The sequence below is a fragment of the Salvelinus fontinalis genome, chromosome 26, assembly GCF_029448725.1.
Source record: "Salvelinus fontinalis isolate EN_2023a chromosome 26, ASM2944872v1, whole genome shotgun sequence".
Classification (NCBI taxonomy): Eukaryota; Metazoa; Chordata; class Actinopteri; order Salmoniformes; family Salmonidae; genus Salvelinus; species Salvelinus fontinalis.
The window spans coordinates 33,834,877-33,860,738 of NC_074690.1; the positions used below are offsets into that span (position 1 = coordinate 33,834,877).

Below are 25,862 nucleotides of genomic sequence, written 5' to 3' on the forward strand. Positions count from 1 at the left end.
TACACTGTAGAGGAGGACGTTTGCTCTTGTCAAGGACACAGCAGTAATGTTTTAATTGTTAGTTTGTTTGTGTTTAGTTTGTCTCTAATAGTTTTAAAATTGTTTTCTAATTGTTTTTTCGAAAGTTACTTTTATTTCTTAACATGTTGTGTCGTCTCAGTTACATGTGAATTTGAGATAGATGTATAACTTGATGTTTGAAAATGAGTTGGTGTGAGAAATGTTCATTGCAAATGTCCTGCTCTTCTTAGAGTGGGCGTTCAAAAGAAACCTTGATGTGGTTGTATCATCTCACAGAGAATAACCATCCCCTGCCAACTATCAGTAACCCAGTAACACGTCTTATTATTTATATAAATATGTCTTAACATCCAGAGCGGGAAACTTACAATCCCTAACCCACCTAATCCTTTAGCCCTAACCCTAACTCTCCACCTCAGTGAGGTTAGGATATAAAGTACATTCAATAATATCCTCCACTCCCTCCACCACCTCAGTGTGTTAAGGGTTATATATAAAGTATACACTATATACTATAATGCCCAGACTTCTCCACTCCCACCGTCTACCTCAGTATGTTTAAGGTTATACAGTATAGTACATAAATACCCAGACTCCTCCACCTCTGTGTGTTCAGTGTTAATGTCTTCTGGAGTCCAGCAGAGGATTAGGAAATGGAGGTTTAACAGCCCTGTGCTAATAGTGGGTATTTATCTCAATACTTTGTTTTGTCATTGACTCCCTCCCCGGACAATACCGTACATCTCTGTTTCATTTCGCAAAGCTGTCCCTGGAGCCCAGAGCAGCTACAGTAATGGCTCCTCGGCTTTCCAAACCAAACGCCACCCAATGCACGTCGCAGAGAAAGGAATAATAAGATTCTCATTTGTGCGGCTCTGTACACAACACACTGCCCACAGATACGCTGTGTAATTGACAGTGTTTTCTTTTCGCGTATCGCTAAATGTAGTTTTGCTATTAGGTTGTGGCTTGTGTGCGTGTCTGTTTATGTGCGCCTATGTGTGTGTCAGTATTCTCCTCTCGCTCTGCGTTTTGGTGTGGTGCGGTTCCCCCGGGGCCCGTGTGTGTCTCAGTAATGGCCTGCTCCTGATTGCTCTGATACAGGTTAGGAATATTGGCTTTAATGATGTGTAAAATGAGCAAGCAGTGCCTTTGACATTTACAGATGGCACCGCCTTGGCCTGTTCTTCCCAACTGCTCGTTAATTCATAGGAACAGAAAGCACTTCTTTAAGTGACCGCCTGATGCGTGCAACATACACAACCCAGCACAAGACCTCATACATACAAAACCCCACCTTGGATAACTTGTCGCCCCCACCACCTCAAAGTCTCTACTATATATTGTCCAAATACACTAGCACTAGTTTCACACTTGCACACACACATATACATATACACACATATACACTCACACCTTGAGGCCTTGCTGAGGCGGTCATTGAATCGATCTCTCCAGAGAGAGGTAGTGTGAGGCAGGATAGATGTGTCCCTCCCTGGCCCTGCCTCTCTGCCTGCCGTAGACAGCTCAGCTGGGCTCAGCCCAAACCCCAGAGGTGCTAATCTGGTCCTCCGGTCCTCACTTCTCCCATGGAGCATCTGCTGTGGAGTGGAGGGACGATCATTAGGAGTAGAGACAGCTCTGTGTCAAACCTGTACCAATGATCTCTAAATATCTATGTCTGATCTGATCCTCTTCATTGATCTGCAAAGATACCAATTTGGTAATTTCTTGATTTACCAAATCTGCAGTTTATATTATTTATAAATGTTATGTAGTTGTTGTTGAGACATCCAGTCTGATAAACGGCTGAGGAATCATGGCTCTAACTTAAAAGCCCTCTAACAGTTTTATGATGCATGATAAACGGTGGACAGGAGAACATACCGGTAACTGCCAAAATAAAGGAAACACCGACATGAAGTGTCTTATGGTGTTGGGCCCACTACGAGCCAGAACCGCTTCAATTCTTCCACGGGAAATTCCATCATTTTGTGTTTTGTTGATGGTGGTGAAAAACGCTGTCTCAGGCACCACTCCAGAGTCTCCAATAAGTGTTCAATTGTGTTGAGATCTGGTGCGTGAGACGGCCATGGCATATGCTTTGAAACTTTATCACACACATCAAACCATTCAGTAACTACTCGTTCCCTGATGATGGGGGCATTGTCATCCAAATAGTGGCCAAAAAAATGGCCTGCCCAAGATTTTTATACATGACCCTACGCAATATGGGATGTTAATTGCTTTTTTAACTCAGGAACTACACCTGTGTAAATGCACCTGCTTTCAATATACTTTGTATCCCTCATTTACATAAGTGTTTCCATTATTTGGGGAGTTACGTGTATGCTGTAGACTGTAGGAGAAGATGCCTTCGCTCTTTGCTTGACTCCACGTCACCACAGCCATTAGGCAATCATTTCTTTTTTATTGTGGTCATGTTAATTAAGGAAAATCATCGTATCTGCCTCTTGATTCTCCACAGTAACAGTTGTTCCCTCCTATTGGATTCATATTATGTTGCTCCACGTCCGCCCACTGCCCTGGCCACATCTAATTGGAAAGGACTTGTTGATTGTGTAGCTGCTGGATAAATATTGTCAGATCACGGGGTTAATGCTGATTGCTGGTGTTAATGTGTGACTGAACTCCCCATTCGTTCCTCTGTTAGCCGTGGGCTAACTGTACCCATTGGGGAACATCGGGAGTGCTAATGATCCTAGCGCTAGCTGTCTCAGTCATCATCATGGCAGCAGCTGCCTCTGAAATAGCAGCCGTAATACCTCATTGTATTGTTCACGCCTGGTATTTATCGTCTTGGAGGAGGACATTTTGACCTTAATCGTCATGCTTAGATGGAACGAAATGACTTTGCTTCACACAGAATGGAATTACCTCTCCAGTGAGGCTGTGACAGGTCTTGCATTAAAAAGCAACATTAACATACTGTATAAGCATATCATAATACTTCTGTTGCCTCCATGATACTATGATACTACCGCAGAAATATAATTACTTGAACGGATATGTCCATTCAAGTCAATGGGTCTTAGGGGATTTGCCTGTTCTACTATCTGTTTTTTTGTCTGATGGTTTGGCCTTTTCAGTGCTCATGTCTTACCTGTACTGTTCTGTTCCGCGCATGAAGAGCTAGATTTGTATCCTCAACCGTTTAAGAAATCGTCGATTTGTTGATTTCTTAATCTCAGTAATGAACGTGTTTTAATGCCTCCAGTTTATTGCCAGTCAACTAAATAATTAGCTTTGTTCAGATTTTTAGAAGCTGAGTGCAGAAGTGTAACGTTATTGGACTCTGAGGAAAACTAGGCTGCAAATCTAAATGCCATGCTTTTTTTAAATGAACAATTATGGGACAGTTGAGGAGAAAGAGGCACTCTTTAAAGTACAATACTTATTATAAAACTGACTGAATGTCTGAATTTCAATCATATATTTTTTATAGTTTGTTCAGTTTTCTTAACAAATGATTCTTGATAGGATAATAGGACCTTCTAACACCAGAAGGAACTCAATAGTACACCAACTAAGCATCACATCATGTTAGTCTTAGCCTTTGAGAGTCATTGTAACATTACTCAAACCCAGACCTCCATATGTAAACACTCCTTAACTGTACTGTATGCTTAAATAAGAAGCTCTGAGGTCTTTATTGATTCTGTTACCTGTAGTCGATATCTCAAACTAGATCAGATAATTGAAGTTGGTGTCGAGCTAATTGGATTATAGCTTTCCCCCTGAAGAGGAGACCCTCCACTAGAGCATTGGGATTGCTACAATCCCCACAGCCAGAACCAACTACTTACTTTTGGTTCTGGGAACGGATGTATAGACTTATTATCCTTTTCATGCACCCAAATCCCACTAATTTACCATGCTTGCATAATTAACCAAGCTTGTTTGTATATCTTAAAGGGGTAGTGGGTAAAAAACATGGAAAAATAAAAGCCACCTAAAGTCCTATACCCTTTACAGACAGACTTTATGCAGTGGTGTAAAGTACTTAAGTAAAAATACTTGAAAGTACTACTTAAGTCGTATTTTGGGTATCTGTACTTTTTACTCCATACATTTTCCCTGACACCCAAAAGTACTTATTTACATTTTGAATGCTTAGCGGGAGAGGAAAATGGTCCAATTCACTCACTTATCAAGAGAACATCCCTGGTCATCCCTACTGCCTCTGATCTGGCGGACTCATTAACTGGAAATTAGTTTGTAAATTATGTTTGAATATTGGAGTGTAGCCAGGGGCACGCTCTTTTTACAAGACGACTGTGCTGTCTGGTTTGCTTAATATAAGCAATTTGAAATGATTTATACTTTTGCAATTACATTTACTTTTGATACCAAATACTTTTAGACTTTTACTCAAGGAGTTTTTACTGGGTGAATTTCACTTTTACTTGAGTCATTTTCTATTAAGGTATCTTTACTTTTAATCAGGTATGACAATTGGGTACTTTTTCCACCACTGACTTTACGGTATGATACACTATGTATACAAAATTATGTGGACAACCCTTCAAATTAGTGGATTCGGCTATTTCAGCCACACCCATTGCTGACAGGTGTATATAATCGAGCACACAGCCATGCAATCTCTATAGACAAACATTGGCAGTAGAATTGCCTTACTGAAGAGCTCAGTGACTTTCAACATGGCACCGTCATAGGATACCACCTTTCCAACAAGTCAGTTCGTCAAATTTCTGCCCTACTGGAGCTTCCCTAGTCAACTGTAAGTGCTGTTATTGTTAAGTGGAAACATCTAGGAGCAACAATGGCTCAGCCGCGAAGTGGTAGGTTGTACAAGCTCACAGAACGGGACCGCTGAGTGCTGAAGCAAGCATGTACAAATCATCTGTCCTCTGTTGCAACACTCACTACCGAGTTCCAAACTACCTCTCGAAGCAATGTCAGCACAATATCAGTTTGTCGGGAGCTTCAAGAAATGTGTTTCCATGGCCGAGCAGCTGCACACAAGCCTAAGATCACCATGCGCAATGCCAAGCGTCGGCCGGAGTGGTATAAAGCTCGCAGCCATTGGACTCTGGAGCAGTGAAAACGCGTTCTCTGGAGTGATGAATCACGCTTCACCATCTGGCAGTCCGACGGACGAATCCGGGTTTGGCGGATGCCAGGAGACTGCTACTTGCCCCAATGCATAGTGCCAACTGTAAAGTTTGGTGGATGAGGAATAATGGTCTGAGGATGTTTTTCAGTGTTTGGGTTAGAGATCTTAGTTCCAGTGAAGGGAAATCTTAACGCTACAGCATACAATTTACATTTTAGACAATTCTGTGCTTTCAAGTTTGTGGCAACAGTTTGGGGAAGGCCCTTTCCTGTTTCAGCATGACAATTCCGTGTGCACAAAGCGGGGTCCATACAGAAATGGTTTGTCGAGATGGGTATGGAAGAACTTGACTGGCCTACACAGAGCCCTGATTTTGAAATGATCTTGGAATGAGATGTTCAACGAGCAGGTGTCCACATACTTTTGGTCATGTAGTGTGCCTGTAAAAAGAATCAAACCTGTTGAAATAATATTTTTAAGAACCCAATTCATACAGTCCCATTTTTACCACATTTGTATATGTATCTGCCAAGGCAGCAGCTACTCTTCGTGGGGTCCAGCAAAATTTATGTCAGTTATACAATTTTAAAATCATTACAATACATTCACAGATTTCACAACACACTGTGTGCCCTAAAGCCCCTACTCCACCACTACCACATATCTACAATGCAAAATACATGTGTACGTGTGTGTATGTTATCTTGTGTGTGTGTGTATGTACGTGTTTGTGCCTATGTTTGTGTAGCTTCACAGTCCCTGCTGTTCCATAATGTGTATTTTTATAAAATACACCATGACAGCGCAAAACACAAGGGGTGGAACAGTGGCAAAGGTACCCACAGGACAAACAGAATAATATTAGTCTGAGGAGAGATTAAATAGCATTAATAAAACAAAAATAATTCTAAACACACCTTTACAAAGTTAAAACAGATGTATTTTTTCTTCATAATAAGCAGGAGTAATATTCTTAGATCAGAATGACAGCAGACTGTACTTCTATCCATGTCACTAAAGACTAACAGAAACAAAAGACAAATTTAACTAGAATGGCTTATCTTTTCTCGCCAGCAGCATACCACCCTGCATACCACTGCTGGCTTGCTTCTGAAGCTAAGCAGGGTTGGTCCTGGTCAGTCCCTGGATGGGAGACCAGATGCTGCTGGAAGTGGTGTTGGAGGGCCAGTAGGAGGCACTCTTTCCTCTGGTCTAAACAAAGATCCCAATACCCCAGGGCAGTGATTGGGGACACTGCTCTGTGTAGGGTGCCGTCTTTCGGATGGGACGTCAAACGGGTGTCCTGACTCTCTGAGGTCATTAAAGATCCCATGGCACTTGTCGTAAGAGTAGGGGTGTTAACCCCGGTGTCCTGGCTAAATTCCCAATCTGGCCCTCAACCATCTCGGTCACCTAATAATCCCCAATTTACAATTTGCTCATTCATCCCCCTCCTCTCCCCTGTAACTATGCCCCAGGTCGTTGCTGCAAATGAGAATGTGTTCTCAGTCAACTTACCTGGTAAAATAACGGATAAATAAAAATAAAATATTTTTTCAATCAAATTTTTCTGCTTGCATCAGTTACTTGATGTGGAATAGAGTTCCATGTAGTCATGGCTCTATGTAGTACTGTGCGCCTCCCATATACTGTTCTGGACTTGGGGACTGTGAAGAGACCTCTTGTGGCATGTCTTGTGGGGTATGCATGGGTGTCCGAGCTGTGTGCCAGTAGTTCAACATGTCAATACCTCACAAATACAAGTAGTGATGAAGTCATTCTCTACTCCACTTTGAGCCAGGAGAGATTGACATGCATATTATTAATGTTTGCTCTCTGTGTTCTGAGCTAAGTCCCTTTTTGTGGCACCTGACTGAACAGCAGTCCAGGTGCGACAAAACAAGGGGCTGTAGGACCTGCCTTGTTAAGAGGGCTGTTAAGAAGGTAGTGGACAGACTTCTCCCCATCTTAGCTACTGTTGTATCAAAATGTTTTGACCATCACAGTTTACAATCCAGGGTTACTCCAAGCAGTTTAGTCACCCCAACTTGCTCAATTTCCACATGATTTATTACAAGATTTAGTTGAGGTTTAGGATTTAGTGAGTGATTTCTCCCAAATACAATGCTTTTAGTTTTATATATATTTAGGACTAACTTATTCCTTGCCACCCGCTCTGAAACTAACTGCAGCTCTTTAAGTGTTTCAGTCATTTCAGTTGCTGTAATAGCTGACGTGTATAGTTTTGAGTCATCCACATACATAGACACACTGGCTTTACTCAAAGCCAATGGTATGTTGTTAGTACAGATTGAAAAAAGTAAGGGGCCTAGACAGCTGCCCTGGGGAATTACTGATTCTACCTGGATTATGTTTGAGAGGCTTCCATTAAAGAACACCCTCTGTGTTCTGTTTGACAGTTAACTCTTTATCCACAATACAGCAGGGGGTGTAAAGCCATAACACATACAACATACATTTTTCCAGCAGAAGACTATGATCGATAATGTCAAAAGCTGCACTGAAGTCTAACAAAACAGCCCCCACAATCTTTTTATCATCAATTTCTCTCAGCCAATCATCAGTCATTTGTGTAAGTGCTGTGCTTGTTGAATGTCCTTCCCTATGAGCGTGCTGAAAGGCTGCTGTCAATTTGTTTACTGTAAAATAGCATTGTATCTGGTCAAACACCATTTTTTCCAAAAGTTTACTAGGTGTTGGTAACAGGCTGATTGGTCGGCTGAGACAGTAAAGGGGGCTTTACTATTCTTAGGTAGAGGAATGACTTTTGCTTCCTTCCAAGCCTGGAGGCACACACTTTCTAGTAAGCTTAAATTGAATATATGGCAAATAGGAGTGGCAATATCGTCTGCTATTATCCTTAGTAATTTTCCATTCCATTCACCTCTTCCACACTTACTTTACAGAATTCAAAGTTACAATGCTTGTCTTTTATAATTCGGTCAGATATACTTGGATGTGTAGTGTCAGCTTTTGTTGCTGGCATGTCATGACTAAGTTTGGTAATCTTGCCAATGAAAAAATATTAAAGTAGTTGGCAATATCAGTCGGGTTTGTGATGAATGATTCAATGAACTGAGTTTGCCTTTTTTTCCCAAAATGTCATTTAAGGTGCTCCAATGCTTTTAGTATCATTCTTTGTCATTTATCTTTGTTTCATATTGTATTTTCTTATTATTATTATTCAGTTTAGTCACATGATTTCTCAATTTGCAATATGTTTGCCAATCAGTTGTGCTGCCAGACGTATGTGCCATTCCTTTTGCCTCATCCATCTCAACCATACAATTTTTCAATTCCTCATCAACCCACGGGACATTGACAATGAGCCAACACACCTCCAGGCTGTGTAAGGGTTATTTGACCAAAAAAGAGAGTGATGGACTGCTACATCAGATGACCTGGCCTCCACAATCACCCGACCTCAACCAAATTTAGATGGTTTGGGATGAGTTGGACCGCAGAGTGAAGGAAAAGCAGCCAACAAGTGCTCAGCATGTGGGCATTCCAGGTGAAGCTGGTTGAGAGAATGCCAAGAGTGTGCAAAGCTGTCATCAAGGCAACAAGTGGCTACTTCGAAAAATCTCAAATATATTTTGATTTGTTTAAAAAAAAATGTAGTTACTACATGATTCCATATGTGTTATTTCATAGTTTTGATCTGTTCACTATTATTCTACAAAATAGAAAATAGTAAAAAATAAAGAAAAACCCTTGAATGAGTAGGTGTGTCCTAACTTTTGACTGGTACTGTATGTTACCGTGGGCTATTTTGAGCACTTTTCTGGGATGCTTACTTGTTTTCATTGCTTTACTGGGAAGCTTAGCAGAAGTAGGTATGCTCATGTCTTTTATGTTAGTGCAGGGTGAGCTACACAGAGCGGGCTTCCTATTAGGGCACACCGTCTCAGTACTAACAGTATATATCTGGTTCATAGGGGCAACAGGTAGCCTAGTGGTTAGAGCGTTGGGCCAGTAACCGAAAGATTGCTAGATCAAATCCCCGAGTTGACAAGGTAAAAATCTGTCGTTCTGCCCTTGAACAAGGCAGTTAACCCACTGTTCCTAGGCCGTCATTGTAAATAAGAATTTGTTCTTAACTGACTTGCCTAGTTAAATAAAGGTTCGATAGACACATGATTACTGCATACACTAGCTGGATCAGCAGAGGCATTCAGGGCAGTTAGAGGGACATAAATTAGGTTATTTACAGTATGTCTACCAACGCCCCATGGATAATGTACATTTGCTGAAGCATTATGACAACTCATCACAATGGTAGGTATTAACTGAGCTGGGCTTGGGTCATTGATAAGTCATTATCTCAATGCAGCCTTATAATGTTGTGAAAGGATCCAGGAATGCAAATGATTTGGGTGGATACCATCTTCCTTATAAAACGTGTTTTGTTTCCAAAAGGTATCGAAATTGTCAACATTGAGCTGCAATAATCAAGTAGCCAGTTGTGAAGAGAAAGAATCCTGCTAAAGCGTTCAATGCCACGATTCAGAGAGGGAACTGATATGATGGGTGGGATAAGCCTATTATACCGCCCATGCACATGCCGGCAAGTTTAGGAGTGGGTGTAAATGTGGGCCGATGTGGGTGGACGTCTATTTTAATAAATCCTTTGAATATACACCATCACAAAGAAATGCATTATTAATTTGTTTAGGCAGGTCCTAAGAAACATTATACATCTAATAAAATGTATTTTCAATCGAATAGAACAGCATATTTTTAGTTTAAATTATGTTACTGGTCTGTGCAGCCTATAGGCTACATGGCTGCGCAATGCACAGGAAATCATTAGTTATTTTGTTCATTAAAAAGACAAAACACAATTACCCTGATCACAGTCACCACAAATATATGTTTTTGTAGGCTAAGATTACAATGGAATAAGAATAAAATACAAATAATATTTTCCCCACACGACTATTTTGGAACAGAATCCATGTTTCATCTCTTTCCTACCCTCACTCCGCTTTGTTAGGGAGCAGGCATAGGGTCTTACATTGAGAGTATCTTCATCATAGTACTGATAGGAAATAATAGCAATCCTGTTTTTAAAAGCATGTGAGTCTTGTGTTCATATTTCACCGCGGGGACTTGCCTATACTCAATCGAGCAAAATAATAGGCCTCCACTTTATTTGGGCTACATTATTGCATGCCAAATGTTTATGATCAGTAGCAAATGAATAGTTGAGCTATACCACCTCCACTTATTTGCCCAGCCAGAGAATTAACCAAATATACGGACAGAGATTCAGTGAAACAAAATCACATTGAATGATTAAGACAAGTCGCAGGCTGTTGGCCAGTAATAGGCCTAGGCTACTAAGCATCTGCGAGTAAAGAGCAAAGGATTCCACTTGTTAAGCTACATAATATGGTAGCAAAATGTTCTCATCAGTGCTTATAAATGAGCCAACTAGACAAGATGATCAGAAGCAGGCCTCACCTCAATTTAGCTAAGATTTATTCAGCCTAGTTGTAGCCTAACCAATATTCAAACGGCGATTCAGTAAAAAGGAAAATCTGACATTGTCTCAAAGCAGTGTGAATCCGAGCTGAAACAGCAGGTAGGCTAATGCTTCAAATGGATTATAACAATTAGATGACTTTTGGAGTTTCAGTAAGCAACAATTTGATGCCTTCAATTGCATTAGCCTACTTTATTATAATATTTTTGCCATTCAGTGATGTTTATTTCCACAGTAATTCTTTGTGGTTAAGAAAACAGTGCATGTGGTGGGCTATGCAAGGAGATGGGTGAAGTGACATGCCTAGCAAAGTTTAGAACTGCCAGATGAATGGTAACAGCCAGAGCCATATATATTTGTATATATATACACACTCTGGTAACAGCCCAGTAACAAACTTTACCGCAATCATGACTAGGTCGGTTCAAAGGGAAAAAAGCCATATCCGTGTAATGTTTAGAGAAGATTTTATGTCAAGTGTTATTGAAGTGCTGTGGTTGCAGGTTTACCTGGCACATCTAAAGCCTTTTCTTTTGGGGTGTTTCTGTAGGCCACCAAGTGATAACAGTCAGTATCTAAATAATATGTGTGAAATGCTTGATGTATGAAATGTTTGAAATGTATGTGATGTAAACAGAGAGGTCTACTTTCTTGGGGACCTGAATATTGACTGGTTTTCATCAAGCTGTCTGCTCAAGAGGAAGCTTCTCACTGTAACTAGTGCCTGTAATCTGGTTCAGGTTATTAATCAACCTACCAGGGTGTTTACAAACACTACAGGACAAGATCAATCACATGTATTTGTCAGATTTTTACTAATACTCTAGAACTTTCTTCTGAAGCTGTATCCGTACCCATTGGATGCAGTGATAACAATATAGTGGCTATATCCAAGAAAGCCAAAGTTCCAAAAGCTGGGCCTAAAATACTGTATAAAAGATCAAACAAAATATTTTGCTGTGAGTCGTGGTTGTTAAAAAATATTTGTTAGTCTGATGTGATTAATAAGGAGCATCCAAACGCTACACTTGATGAATTTATTGATTAACCTGTACCTGTTAATAAACTGACTGTTAGAACTGTTAAGGCTCCATTAATTGATGAGGAATTGAAAAACTTTAGGGTTGAAAGAGATGGGGCAAAGGGAGTGGCTAATACATCTGTCTGCACATCAGACTGGCTGACTTACTGAAAATTGAGAAATAATGTGACTAAACTCAACAAAAAGAAGAAGAATCTGTATTATAAAGCCAAGATCAAAAATCGTTTAAATTAAATTATGGGCAAAATGACAAATTCAACTCCGTCTTTCATAGACTCAGATGGCTTATTCATCACAAAATAATTTGATGTTGCTAATTATTCTTAATGAAAGAAAGCATTGTAAGTTAGAACATTTGGAAATGTTTTTGTTATCAATCAATAATGACAAATCTCCTGGCATTGACAATTTCGATGGAACGCTACTGAGGATGGAAGCTGACTCTATAGCCAGTCCTTTATGTCATGTCTTTAATATGAGCCTAGAGGAAAATCTTTGTCCTCAGGCCTGTGGGGAAGCCAAAGTCATTCCGCTACCCAAGAGTGGTAAAGCAGCTTTTACTGGTTCTATCAGAAGACCTATCAGTTTGCCACCAGCTCTTAGCAAACTGTTGTAAAAAATTGGTGTTTGCCCAAATACAATGCTATTTCTCTGTAAACAAATTAACAACAAACTTTCAGCATGCTTATAGAGAAGGGCACGCAATATGTACTATGTACTGCACTGACACAAATGACTGATGATTGGTTTAAATAAATTGACAATAAGAAGATTGGGGGAGCTGTAGTGTTAGATTTCAGTGCAGCCTTTAATATTATTGACCATAACCTGTTGTTGAGAAAACGTATCTGTTATGTCTTTTCAACCTCAGAGCTATCTATCTAATAGAACTCAGAGGGTTTTCTTTAATGGAAGATTCTCTAATGTCAAACATGTAAAGTGTGGTGTACTGCAGGGCAGCTCTCTAGGCCCTCTACTCTTTTCTAATTTTACCAATGACCTGCCACTGGCATTAAACAAAGCATGTGTGTCCATGTACGTATCAGCAGCCACAGCTAATTAAGTCACTGAAACCCTTAACAAAGAGTTGCAGTCTTCTTTTGGAATGGATGAACAATAATAAACTGGTCCTGAACATCTCTAAAACTAAGAGTATTGTATTTGGTACAAATCATTACATACAGTTGAAGTCGGAAGTTTACATACACCTTAGCCAAATACATTTAAACTCAGTTTTTCACAATTCCTGAAATGTAATCCTAGTAAAAATTGGTAGTTAGTCTTGTCCCATCGCTGCAACTCCCATGCGGACTTGGGAGAGGTGAAGGTCGAGAGCCATGCATTCAACCCCGCCAAGCCGCACTGCATCTTGACACAATGTGCGCTTAACCCGGAAGCCAGCCACACCAATGTGTCGGAGGAAACACCGTACACCTGGGACCGTGTCAGCGTGCATGCACCCGGCACGCCACAGGAGTCGCTGGAGTGCAATGGGACAAGGACGTCCTGGCTATCCAAACCCTCCCTTAACCTGAGCAACAATGGGCCAATTGTGCGTCGCCTCATGGGTCTCCCGGTCGTGGCCGGCAGCGACACAGCCCGGTATCGAACCAGGATCTGTAGTAATGCAGCCAGCACTGCGATGCAGTGCATTAGACCGCTGCACAACTCGGGAGGCCCCTCTTGGCTAAGAGTTGAGGAAAGACTGACTGCGTCACTTCTTGCTTTTACGAGAAACATTAATGTGTTGGAAATTGTTTGCGTAGTCAACTTACACACAACACTGACCCACACACTTACCCAACCAGGCATGCCACCAAGCGTCTTTTCACAGTCTCCAGGTCCAGAACAAATTCAAGGAGAAGTAGAGTATTATACAGAGTCATGAGTGCATGGAACTCCCTTCCACCTTACATAGATAGTGCAAGGCACAACGCCTCTCCCCCACGTGGTCTACTTGTTGTGTGTATGTGTAACTGATAGATGCACACACATACAACAAGTAGACCACATGGGGGAGAGGCACACACATACACACACTGCATGTTAATGTTTTTAAATGTATGCAAATTGTAAAGTCTTTGGTCTGTAATGTCTTTTTTGTTATGTGTCGGATACCAGTAAGACTAGCTGTCGCCATTGGCGTCAGCTAATGGGGATCCTAATAAATCGAATCAAATAAATGTCATCATACTCTTCTTCCACCGGGCATTCCACTGATTTCAAAACTCTGTCAACTTCTTCCGTGACAACAACACTGTTGATTGACGTTTCTACCCCATCACTGTCATCAGAAGACTCTACAATCTCTGGTTCAATAAAAATGATTTGACCTAAATCAGGGATTTCCTCATCGTCTGATTCATTTTCAGATTCAGAGAGTGAGCATGGCACGATCGTCCTCCAGAAAGTAGTCATCACATCTTGTCAATGATCTTTGTCGATAGCACCTGTTAAATTCAGGGCAGCAATGTTGAGAGCAATAGCAACACTTTTGCAGTTCTACATTATATCTCAGCCAATCATGGCTAGTGGGAAGGGTCCTCACTTTTTCTTTGGCAAAACCAACTAGGCTCCTAATTTAACAATTTTGTTTGTATTTACAGGTGGCATGCACATTTGTTATTAAGGCACATGAAAGTTCATATGTTCCAGAAGGCATTTCTGGCAAAAAAAAGCATTTTGATAAATAAATGTACATTCAAATGCCTCTCCTGTGAAGTAGTGATGTGTGACATATGCCTAGCTTCTTGAAACGGGTCACAATTCATTAACACCTCCCCAATTTGAACTGCAAACCGCTCCCATGGTTTAACAACACCCAACACCCCTGCCAATTTGCCATTTACCCACTGATATGTATAGAATGGTATACCTGCAAATAAGTGGTAAATAAGAGTCGGTTTGAAAGGGTAACATACCACATCTTCTGTCTGAAATGGGTATGTTAATAGACTAGTGAGACAACCTCCAAATGTCTGGTGTCTACAGATGTAACGTCTTTCGTCGGTGGAAAGAGAGGAGGACCAAAGCGCATCGTCGTACGTTTCCATATTTATTGGAATACTTTTTCAATACGAACAAGAACAATAAACAGACGAAAACCAACGAAGCTACAGTCCTGAACTAGTGAACATAGAACACATGAACGCACAAACAGGAACAATCACCCACCAACCAATAGTGAAAACAGGCAACCTAAATATGATTCCCAATCAGAGACAACGTTAAACACCTGCCTCTGATTGAGAACCATATCAGGCCAATCAGACAAACCTAACCTAGAAACATAGAACATAGACTATACCCACCCAGCTCACGTCCTGACCAACTAAATAAAGACAAAACAAAGGAAATAAGGTCAGGAACGTGACAACAGATAATAGGTCAGTATTGACTCCCTCCCAACTCCAGCCCATTTTATATACACACTGATTTTATTAGAGCTTGGAATTCTGATCTCTTTATACGACTGTGAACGCTGTTTATTACATACAATCTGGGTGTGCAAAGAGAGGGCTGATGGGAGATGTGTTGGAGGAGCCCAATCCCCCCTTGTCTGTACCCTCCTCCCCAGTCTTCTGCTGGAGGCAGGGAAACATGCGTTATGCAAATTAGCCCGCTATATTTGCATAGCCATAATTAGGTAATTACAAATCGTTTGGCTATGAGATAAAGCATGTGCAGAGGACTAGACGATTTACATCAGTCATTTTCTAGTGTATTATCATTGTGTTAATGAATTACTTGTAAACGGGGAGGCATTATGACATGTATTATAGCATATGTTATGCAAAGCCCTTGCCCAGGCAGATGACAGGTGACATTTTCATGAAGCCTGCTTCATCGTGAACATTGTATTCAAATCAAATCAAATTGTATTAGTCACATACACGTGTTTAGCAGATGTTATTGCGGGTGTAGCAAAATGCTTGTGTTTCTAGCTCCGACAGTGCGGTAATATCTAATAAGAAATATCGAACAATTTCACAACATATACATAAGGCACACAAATCTAAGTAAAGGAATGGAATTAAGAATATGTATACATTTATGGACGAGCAATGTCAGAGCGGCATAGACTAAGATATAGTATAGATACAGTATATACTTATGAAAATGATCCACTAGAATAAATACACAGAGCTTTTTTGATTAGATTGTGTTGAAATCTGTTTTAAATTTATAGTGATTGCCATTATTTTCAAGAGTACGCAATCAGTGTTGAGTAGCTAAAGGTACCCTGATACTGGTTTCAGTGGGTATCGTTGTTGTAAGTCACTTTGGATAAAAGTGTTTGCTACATGATATTCATGATTTATTACTAGGCTATTATTATCGATGGCAAACAGTCAATTACAGAAGGAATTGTAATTTACAGTATTTTAGCTTAGTCCAAAAATCCCCAATCTGTTTCGTAAATTAAACCCAGTACTTTTGTCTGATTTGAATTTTGTTTCTTAATTGATTTAATTTGGTCTTATTTCACAATATTTACTCATCATTGCATTCAGAAAGTATTTAGACCCCTTCACCTTTTCCACATTTTGTTACTTTACAGCCTTATTTTCAAATGGATTACACTGTTTTTTCACCTCATCAATCTACAGATAGTACCCCATAAAGACAAACCAAAACCAGTTGTTGTTTTATTTTTGCAAATGTATTTATATGTGTATGTATGTATGTATGTATGTATGTGTGTGTGTGTATGTGTGTGTGTGTGTGTGTGTGTGTGTGTGTGTGTGTGTGTATGTGTGTGTGTGTGTGTGTGTGTGTGTGTGTGTGTGTATGTATGTATGTATGTATGTATGTATGTATGTATGTATGTATGTATGTCTTACAAGCCCTTAACCTCTCTGGATGCGTCCCACATGGCCAACATCCAGTGAAAATGCAGAGCGCCAAATTCAAATAAATTACTATAAAAATTCAACTTTCATGAAATCACACATGCAATACACCAAATGAAAGCTACACTTGTTGTGAATGCAGCCAACGTGTCAGATTTCAAAAAGGCTTTACGACGAAAGCACACCAAACGCGTCTCTCTGACACAAATTATGTTAGGTCAGTACATAGTCACAGAAAAACACAGCCATTTTTCCAGCCAAAGACAGGACTCACAAAAAGCAGAAATGGAGATAAAATGAATCACTAACCTTTGATGATCTTCATCAGATGACACTCATAGGACTTCATGTTACACAATACATATATGTTTTTTTCGATAAAGTTCATATTTATATCCAAAAATCTCAGTTTACATTGGCGCGTTACGTTCAGTAATGTTTTGCTTCCAAAACATCAGGTGATTTTGCAGAGAGCCACATCAATTTACAGAAATACTCATCATAAATGTTGATGAAAATACAAGTGTTATGCATGGAACTTTAGATAAACTTCTCCTTAATGCAACCGCTGTGTCAGATTTCAAAAAAGCTTACCGAAAAAGCACACCATGCAATAATCTGAGTACAGCGCTAGGAGCCCAAACAAGCCATACAGATATCCACCATGTTGTGGAGTCAACAAAGTGAGAAATAGCGGTTTTGGAGCAGTGGCTTCTTCCTTGCTGAGCGGCCTGTCAGGTTATGTCGATATAGTACTCGTTTTACTATGGATATAGATACTTTTGTACCTGTTTCCACCAGCATCTTCACAAGGTCATTTGCTGTTGTTCTGGGATTGATTTGCACTTTTCGCACCAAAGTACATTAATCTCTAGGAGACAGAACGCGTCTCCTTCCTGAGGGGTATGGCGGATGCGTGATTATATGGTGTTTATAATTGCGTACTGTTGTTTGTACAGATGAACATGGAACCTTCAGGCATTTGGAAATTGCTCCCAAGGATGAACCAGACTTGTGGAGGTCCACAATTTTTTTCTGAGGTCTTGACTGATTTATTTTTGATTTTCCCATGATGTCAAGCAAAGAGGCACTGAGTTTGAAGGTAGGCCTTGAAATCCATCCACAGGTACACCTCCAATTGACTCAAATGATGTCAATTAGCCTGTCAGAAGCTTCTAAAGCCATGACATCATTTTTCAGGAATTTTCCAAGCTTTTTAAAGAAACAGTCAACTTAGTGTATGTAAACTTCTGACCCATTGGAAATGTGATACAGTGAATTATAAGTGAAAAAATCTGTCTGTAAACAATTGTTGGAAAAATGTATTCTGTCATGCACAAAGTAGATGTCCTAACCGAAATGTGTGGAGTGGTTGAAAAACAAGTTTTAATGACTCCAACCTAAGTGTATGTAAACTTCCGACTTCAGCTGTACATTTTAAGGACACATTCTATCTTACAATTGTTATCTTTTTATCTTTTTTTTTTTTTTACTCTACTTCTGATGTCCATCCAGTTTGATTTCTATTTGCCATATATTTGTTATTGTGCTATTTCACAAAAGTTCTGAAACCATTTACATTTTACAGACCCCGTATGTTTTACATTTGTTATCTTGTTGTTAGCTCCATTCAACCCCTCCCTTCTATCTCTTAATTTCTATTTGCCATATATTTTTCAACTGTGCTGTGATGCTTCACAAAAGTTCTGAGCATTCTATTCTCATAGCTTCTGTAACAGATGTAACTTTATGTCGTCCCCTCGCCCCGACACGGGCGCGAACCAGGGAACCTCTGCACACATCAACAACGGTTGCCCATGAAGCATCGTTACCCATCGCTCCACAAAGGCCGCGGCCCTTGCAGAGCAAGGGGCAACCCTACTTAAAGTCTCAGAGCAAGTGACGTAACTGATTGAAATGCTACTAGCGCGTACCCGCTAACTAGCTAGCCATTTCACATCCGTTACACTCACCCCCCTTTCAACCTCCTCCTTTTCCGCAGCAACCAGTGATCCGGGTCAACAGCATCAATGTAACAGTATAACTTTACGGCGTCCCCTCGCCCCGACACGGGCGCGAACCTGGGACCCTCTGCACACATCAACAACGGTCGCCCACGAAGCACGGTCGTTACCCATCGCTCCACAAAGGCCGCGGCTCTTGCAGAGCAAGGGGCAACCCTACTTAATGTCTCAGAGCAAGTGACGTAACTGATTGAAATGCTACTAGCGCGCACCCGCTAACTAGCTAGCCATTTCACATCCGTTACACTCACCCCCCTTTCAACCTCCTCCTTTTCCGCAGCAACCAGTGATCCGGGTCATGGCACCAATGTAACAGATGTAACTTTACGTCGTCCCCTCGCCCCGAAAAGGGCGCGAACCAGGGAACCTCTGCACACATCAACAACGGTTGCCCATGAAGCATCGTTACCCATCGCTCCACAAAGGCCGCGGCCCTTGCAGAGCAAGGGGAAACCCTACTTAAAGTCTCAGAGCAAGTGACGTAACTGATTGAAATGCTACTAGCGCGTACCCGCTAACTAGCTAGCCATTTCACATCCGTTACACTCACCCCCCTTTCAACCTCCTCCTTTTCCGCAGCAACTAGTGATCCGGGTCAACAGCATCAATGTAACAGTATAACTTTACGGCGTCCCCTCGCCCCGACACGGGCGCGAACCTGGGACCCTCTGCACACATCAACAACGGTCGCCCACGAAGCACGGTCGTTACCCATCGCTCCATAAAGGCCGCGGCTCTTGCAGAGCAAGGGGCAACCCTACTTAATGTCTCAGAGCAAGTGACGTAACTGATTGAAATGCTACTAGCGCGCACCCGCTAACTAGCTAGCCATTTCACATCCGTTACACTCACCCCCCTTTCAACCTCCTCCTTTTCCGCAGCAACCAGTGATCCGGGTCATGGCACCAATGTAACAGATGTAACTTTACATCGTCCCCTCGCCCCGACACGGGCGCGAACCAGGGAACCTCTGCACACATCAACAACGGTTGCCCATGAAGCATCGTTACCCATCGCTCCACAAAGGCGCGGCCCTTGCAGAGCAAGGGGAAACCCTACTTAAAGTCTCAGAGCAAGTGACGTAACTGATTGAAATGCTACTAGCGCGTACCCGCTAACTAGCTAGCCATTTCACATCCGTTACACTTCTACAGATTGTAAATTAAAGTTTTTTTTTTCTCAAAAATAAGTATTATATTATTGATCGGCTATGACTTTTCAAATCACCCAAATATTGCTACCTGCAGCATTAGCTCTTGGTAAATGTTGCAATTCGTCAGCCTTTCCTGGACCTGTGACCAAAAACAAGTTACATATGGACAGTACCAAAATAAATTATCTAATGATTCTGCCTCCCTGCAGCAAAATCTGCAGAGCTGGGAAGGTTGTATCCCCCTTATATTTATAACATTCTATTGGTTGCAAGAATTTTGTATAATAATTTCAATTGAAAAATTCTACGTTTTGAGTCCGGCGTCATTTTCCATGTGTCATGGAATCGGTACATCGAAAATCTCTTCCCAACTATTTTGCAATTTATGCGGCACAGCTGTCAATGTTTTGATCCTTAAATGAGACTGGTATATATTTTTATTTATCCCAATTGTTCTTAACTTCTTATGGGAAGGTGGGACGGTAACATCCGGTGAAATTGCAGAATGCGAAATTCAAACTACAGAATTATAAATATTTAACTTTCATAAAATCACAAGTGTAAAACATCAAAATAAAGCTTAACTTCTTGTTAATCCAGCCGCTGTGTCAAGTTTCAAAAAGGCTTTATGGCGAAAGCACACCATGTGATTATCTGAGGACAGCGCCCCGCATACAAAACCATGAAAGACATATTTCAACCAGGCAGGTGCGACACAAAAGTCAGAAATAGCGATATAATAAATGCCTTACCTTTGATGATCTTCTTCTGTTGGCACTCCAAAAGGTCCCAGTTACTTCACAAATGGTCCTTTTGTTCGATAATGTCCTTCTTTATATCCATAAAAACTCAGTTTAGCTGGCACGCTTCAGTCAATAATCCACCCAGTTTCCCTCCATCATAAATGCATACAAAATGAATCCCAAACGTTACTAATAAACTTTTCCAAACAAGTCAAACAATGTTTATAATCAAACCTTAGGTACCCTAATACGTAAACAAACGATAACATTTAAGACGAAGAATCATTATTGTCTTTACCGGAGGAAAATACCAAAGAACGCGCTCTCATTCACGCGCTTAGAAACACTACAGCCAAAATGGGAGCCACCTAGAAAACTACAATTTCTGGCAAATTTTTCCAGAAACCAGCCTGAAACTCTTTCTAAAGACTGTTGACATCTAGTGGAAGCCTAGAAACTGCAATCTGGGAGGACTTCGCCTTATAATAAAAGCGACAGCCATTGAAAATAGTGGTAGGCTGAAATTTTATTTTGGGGGGATGGTTTGTCCTCGGGGTTTCACCTGCCATATCAGTTCTGTTATACTCACAGACCGTATTTTAACAGTTCTAGAAACTTTCGAGTGTTTTCTATCAAAATCTACCAATTATATGCATATCCTAGCTTCTGGGCCTAAGTAACAGGCAGTTTACTTTGGGCCCGCTTTTCATCCGAATGTGAAAATACTGCCCCCTACCCAAGAGAGGTTAATCCATTTTGGTCTTTAATGCAGGGCCGACAGACAAGTTCCTTACTGTTTCCCCCTTCCACTTACCTCTTCCATTTTTTCTGTAATGCTGCAATAAGTTGGTTGTAATTTTGGGTAGAGCAGACATTTCCATATCCAGAGATTCCGGGCACTGGCTGGGTCACTCAATGACATTCAAAGATTTGTCCCGAAGCCACTCCCGAGTTTCCTTGACTGTGTGCATAGGGTCGTTGTCCGGTTGGAAGGTGAACCTTTGCCCCAGTCTGAGGTCTTGAGCGCTCTGGAGCAGGTTTTCATCAAAGATCTCGCTGTACTTTGCTCTGTTCATCTTTCGCTCAAACCTTACTAGTCTCCCAGTACCTAGTCTCCCAGTCCCCTGAAAAACATCCCCACAGCATGATGCTGCCACCACCATACTTCACCGTAGGGATGGTGTCAGGTTTCCTCCAGATGTGACACTTGACATTCAGGGCAAAGAGTTCAATCTTGGTTTCGTCAGACCAGAGAATCTTTAGGTGCCTTTGGACAAACTCCAAGGGGGCTGTCGTGTGCCTTTCAATAAGGAGTGGCTTCCGTCTGGCCACTCTACCATAATGGCCTGATTGTTGTAATGCTGCAGAGATGGTTGTCCTTCTGGAAGGTTCTCCTATCTCAACAGATGAACTCTGGAGCTCTGTCAGAGTGACAGTTTGGCCGGGCGGCCAGCTCTAGGAAGAGTCTTGGTGGTTCCAAACATATTCTTCAGACAATTCCTTCGACCTCATGCCTTGGTTTTTGCTCTGACATGCGCTGTGAACTGTGGGACCTTATATAGACAGGTGTGTGCATTTCCAAATCATGTCCAATCAATTGAATTTACCACAGGTGGACTCCAATCAAGTTGTAGAAACATCTCAAGGATGATCAATGGAAACAGGATGCACCTAAGCTAAATTTCGAGTCTCGTAGCAATGTTGGGGTATTGTGTGTAGATTGATGAGTAACATTTTTATTTAATCAGTTTTTAATAAGTTTGTAACGTAACAAAATGTGGAAAAAGTGAAGGGGTCTGAACACTTTCCTAATGCACTGTACATGTGGGTTTATGTTTTCCAGAGTCGGAGGAGTCGTTTGAGTTCATTATCGTGTCTCTGACAGGCCAGATGTGGCATTTCGAGGCGTCTACGTTTGAGGAGAGGGAGCTGTGGGTCACAGCCATCGAGAGCCAGATCTTTGCCAGCCTGCAGTCCTGCGAGAGCATGAAGAATAAGGTGGGCATGAGAGACAGTGAGGAAACTGTGGGTCTGTCGAGTCATGATTAGTTCAGGGTCAGGAATTTTTCCTGACCACGTGACTTGGCTATGAAAATCTCTGGTTGCTAATCAGGATGTGTGAATGCAAAATTCTCTCTCTCCCCCCTCTCCCCCCTCTCCCCCCTCTCCCCATACCCTTCTCTCTTGCCCTCCCTCCCCTTTCACTCTATCCCCTCCCTCTCTCTCCCCCTCCCCATCCTTCCTTTCTCTGAGCTGCCATGTGTTGGGCTGTGTGTCAGACAGGTGCAGTGCAGCGTGGGGGAGCTCTTATTAGAGCTGACAGACATCAGAGATGGGAACACGGCCTGTGTCAGAACACAGGGGAGGAGACGCAACGCAACACCGACTCAATTTCATATAATACCCACTCTCTCTTCTCTTTCTCTCTCTCTAGCTCTCTCTCCTCGTCCTCTCTTTCTTCTCTTCCCCTCTCTTCATCCTTGTTCTCTCTCAATGATCACTCGGCCTTCAAAGCCTCTAGTACTCCCTCCCCTCTCCCCTTCTGTTTTGTGCTGTGTAGCCAGCTGAAATCCTGTCTCCTCCATTCTCTCACTGCAAAGCAATGATGCCTCACACACGGAGTCCCTCTTGCTTACCTGTTTATAACTTCTCTCTGCTCCCCCAAAGTCCCGGTTAGGCAGCCAAAGTGATGCAGCGTCCATTCAGTCCATAAGGAACGTGAGAGGGAACAGCATCTGTGTGGACTGTGATGCAGCCAGTGAGTACAGTACTTTCTCAACATCCAAGCTATATGTCAATGATTCCTAATACTTTACGTGCCAGGTATTGTATATAACATGATGTCTTCAGATTGCTATGAGCCAGATATCACCCTTGCTTATTAGTAACTAACATAGGGCTAATTTTGTTCCTCTCCTCCTCCTCCTCTCCCAGACCCGGATTGGGCCAGTCTTAACCTGGGGGCTCTGATCTGTATCGAGTGTTCAGGGATCCACAGGAACCTGGGGACCCACCTGTCAAGGGTCCGCTCCCTGGACCTGGATGACTGGCCCGTGGGGCTCAGCATGGTGATGATGGCCATAGGCAACGCTATGGCCAACAGTGTCTGGGAGGGGGCCCTGGAGGGGTACACGAAGGTGGGCGCTGACAGCACCAGGTCAGTACCCCACATCTCTCTGTTAGTGTGTGTTTGTTTGCCATCTGCCATTTGCCAGCTTTGGTGGAGGGATTTTGAAACAAACTGGTTGGAAATCCCCACATATTGAGCTGGTCTCCCCTGGAGCAGACCCTGGTTCCCACCCCTCCTTCTCCTCTCTGCTGGGGCACCCAGGTCTGGTCCCCTCTTCCCTCTCGCCAGTGAGGGTTGTTTGTCTCTGGGTGACAGTTAAGGCCCAGCGCGTCTCTCTGACTAATGACCCTGTGTGTGGATGAGCAGGTAATTAAGGAGCCCATTATGGTGTTTAAGCCCACCCCAGGGGCCAGGCCCCTGGCCCCAGAAGGGCCCTGTCACATATCTATCACACAGAGGCCCCCCATCACTCTCTCTGTCCCACTGTTTAAGACAGGTCTGTAGGGTCTGTACTGTTGGTGACCTAAATTAAGAGAATATGTAAAGATATACTACTTAAGTGATAAACGGCTTGGTTTTTGATTTGCTGGTCTCATTGTTAAAAATGTTTGTACTGCAGTTATTGAAATTGTATAGTCATTTGAAATGAACATTTGTCAGTAAGACAAGTGTGGATAGATAGACTGAAAGTCAATATAGTTGTATTGTAAAAGACAATTGAGTAATATTGCCTCCCTGCACATTGTACATTTGGTATTGGTACCGATCCTGTATATAGCTTCCTGTCTTATTTCTTGTGTTTTCTTTCTTTCTATATATACAGTGGGGAGAACAAGTATTTGATACACTGCCAATTTTGCAGGTTTTCCTACTTACAAAGCATATAGAGGTCTGTAATTTTTTATCATAGGTACACTTCAACTGTGAGAGACGGAATCTAAAACAAAAATCCAGAAAATCACATTGTATGATTTTTAAGTATTTTCATTGGCATTTTATTGCATGACATAAGTATTTGATACATCAGAAAAGCAGAACTTAATATTTGGTACAGAAACCTTTGTTTGTAATTACAGAGATCATACGTTTCCTGTAGTTCTTGACCAGGTTTAAACACACTGCAGCAGGGATTTTGGCCCACTCCTCCATTCAGACCTTCTCCAGATCCTTCAGGTTTCGGGGCTGTCGCTGGGCAATATGGGCTTTCAGCTCCCTCCAAAGATGTTCTATTGGGTTCAGGTCTGGAGACTGGCTAGGCCACTCCAGGACCTTGAGATGCTTCTTACGGAGCCACACCTTAGTTGCCCTGGCTGTGTGTTTCGGGTCGTTGTCATGCTGGAAGACCCAGCCACGACTCATCTTCAATGCTCTTACTGAGGGAAGGAGGTTGTTGACCAAGATCTCGCGATACATTGCCCCATCCATCCTCCCCTCAATACGGTGCAGTCGTCCTGTCCCCTTTGCAGAAAAGCATCCCCAAAGAATGATGTTTCCACCTCCATGCTTCACGGTTGGGATGGTGTTCTTGGGGTGTACTCATCCTTCTTCTTCCTCCAAACACGGCGAGTGGAGTTTAGACCAAAAAGCTCTATTTTTGTCTCATCAGACCACATGACCTTATCCCATTCCTCCTCTGGATCATCCAGATGGTCATTGGCAAACTTCAAACGGGCCTGGACATGCGCTGGCTTGAGCAGGGGGACCTTGCGTGCCTTGCAGGATTTTAATCCATGACGGTGTAGTGTGTTACTAATGGTTTTCTTTGAGACTGTGGTCCCAGCTCTCTTCAGGTCATTGACCAGGTCCTGCTGTGTAGTTCTGGGCTGATCCCTCACCTTCCTCATGATCATTGATGCCCCACGAGGTGAGATCTTGCATGGAGCCCCAGACCGAGGGTGATTGACCGTCATCTTGAACTTCTTCCATTTTCTAATAATTGCGCCAACAGTTGTTGCCTTCTCACCAAGCTGCTTGCCTATTGTCCTGTAGCCCATCCCAGCCTTCTGCAGGTCTACAATTGTATCCCTGTTGTCCTTACACAGCTCTCTGGTCTTGGCCATTGTGGAGAGGTTGGAGTCTGTTTGATTGAGTGTGTGGACAGGTGTCTTTTATACAGGTAACGAGTTCAAACAGGTGCAGTTAATACAGGTAATGAGTGGAGAATAGGAGGGCTTCTTAAAGAAAAACTAACAGGTCTGTGAGAGCCGGAATTCTTACTGGTTGGTAGGTGATCAAATACTTATGTCATGCAAGAAAATGCAAATTAATTACTTAAAAATCATACAATGGGATTTTCTGGATTTTTGTTTTAGATTCCGTCTCTCACAGTTGAAGTGTACCTATGATTAA

The 25,862-nt window shown here is 42.0% G+C and overlaps 1 protein-coding gene across 3 annotated transcripts in view; it reads left to right on the forward strand.

Annotated features, from left to right (window-relative positions):
• The window catches only part of LOC129824156 (arf-GAP with GTPase, ANK repeat and PH domain-containing protein 3-like), a 225,527-nt gene that overhangs the window by 182,522 nt on the left and 17,143 nt on the right, over nt 1-25,862 (forward strand). For 2 of the 3 annotated variants that reach the window (XM_055883570.1, XM_055883568.1), the window contains exons 14-16: nt 22,287-22,441; nt 23,111-23,201; nt 23,378-23,600. In XM_055883570.1, the coding sequence (XP_055739545.1) occupies nt 22,287-22,441; nt 23,111-23,201; nt 23,378-23,600 (469 nt within the window). Of the gene's footprint in view, nt 1-22,286; nt 22,442-22,722; nt 23,202-23,377; nt 23,601-25,862 lie in introns of those variants that run through there. The other variant, XM_055883569.1, reaches the window with a different exon arrangement.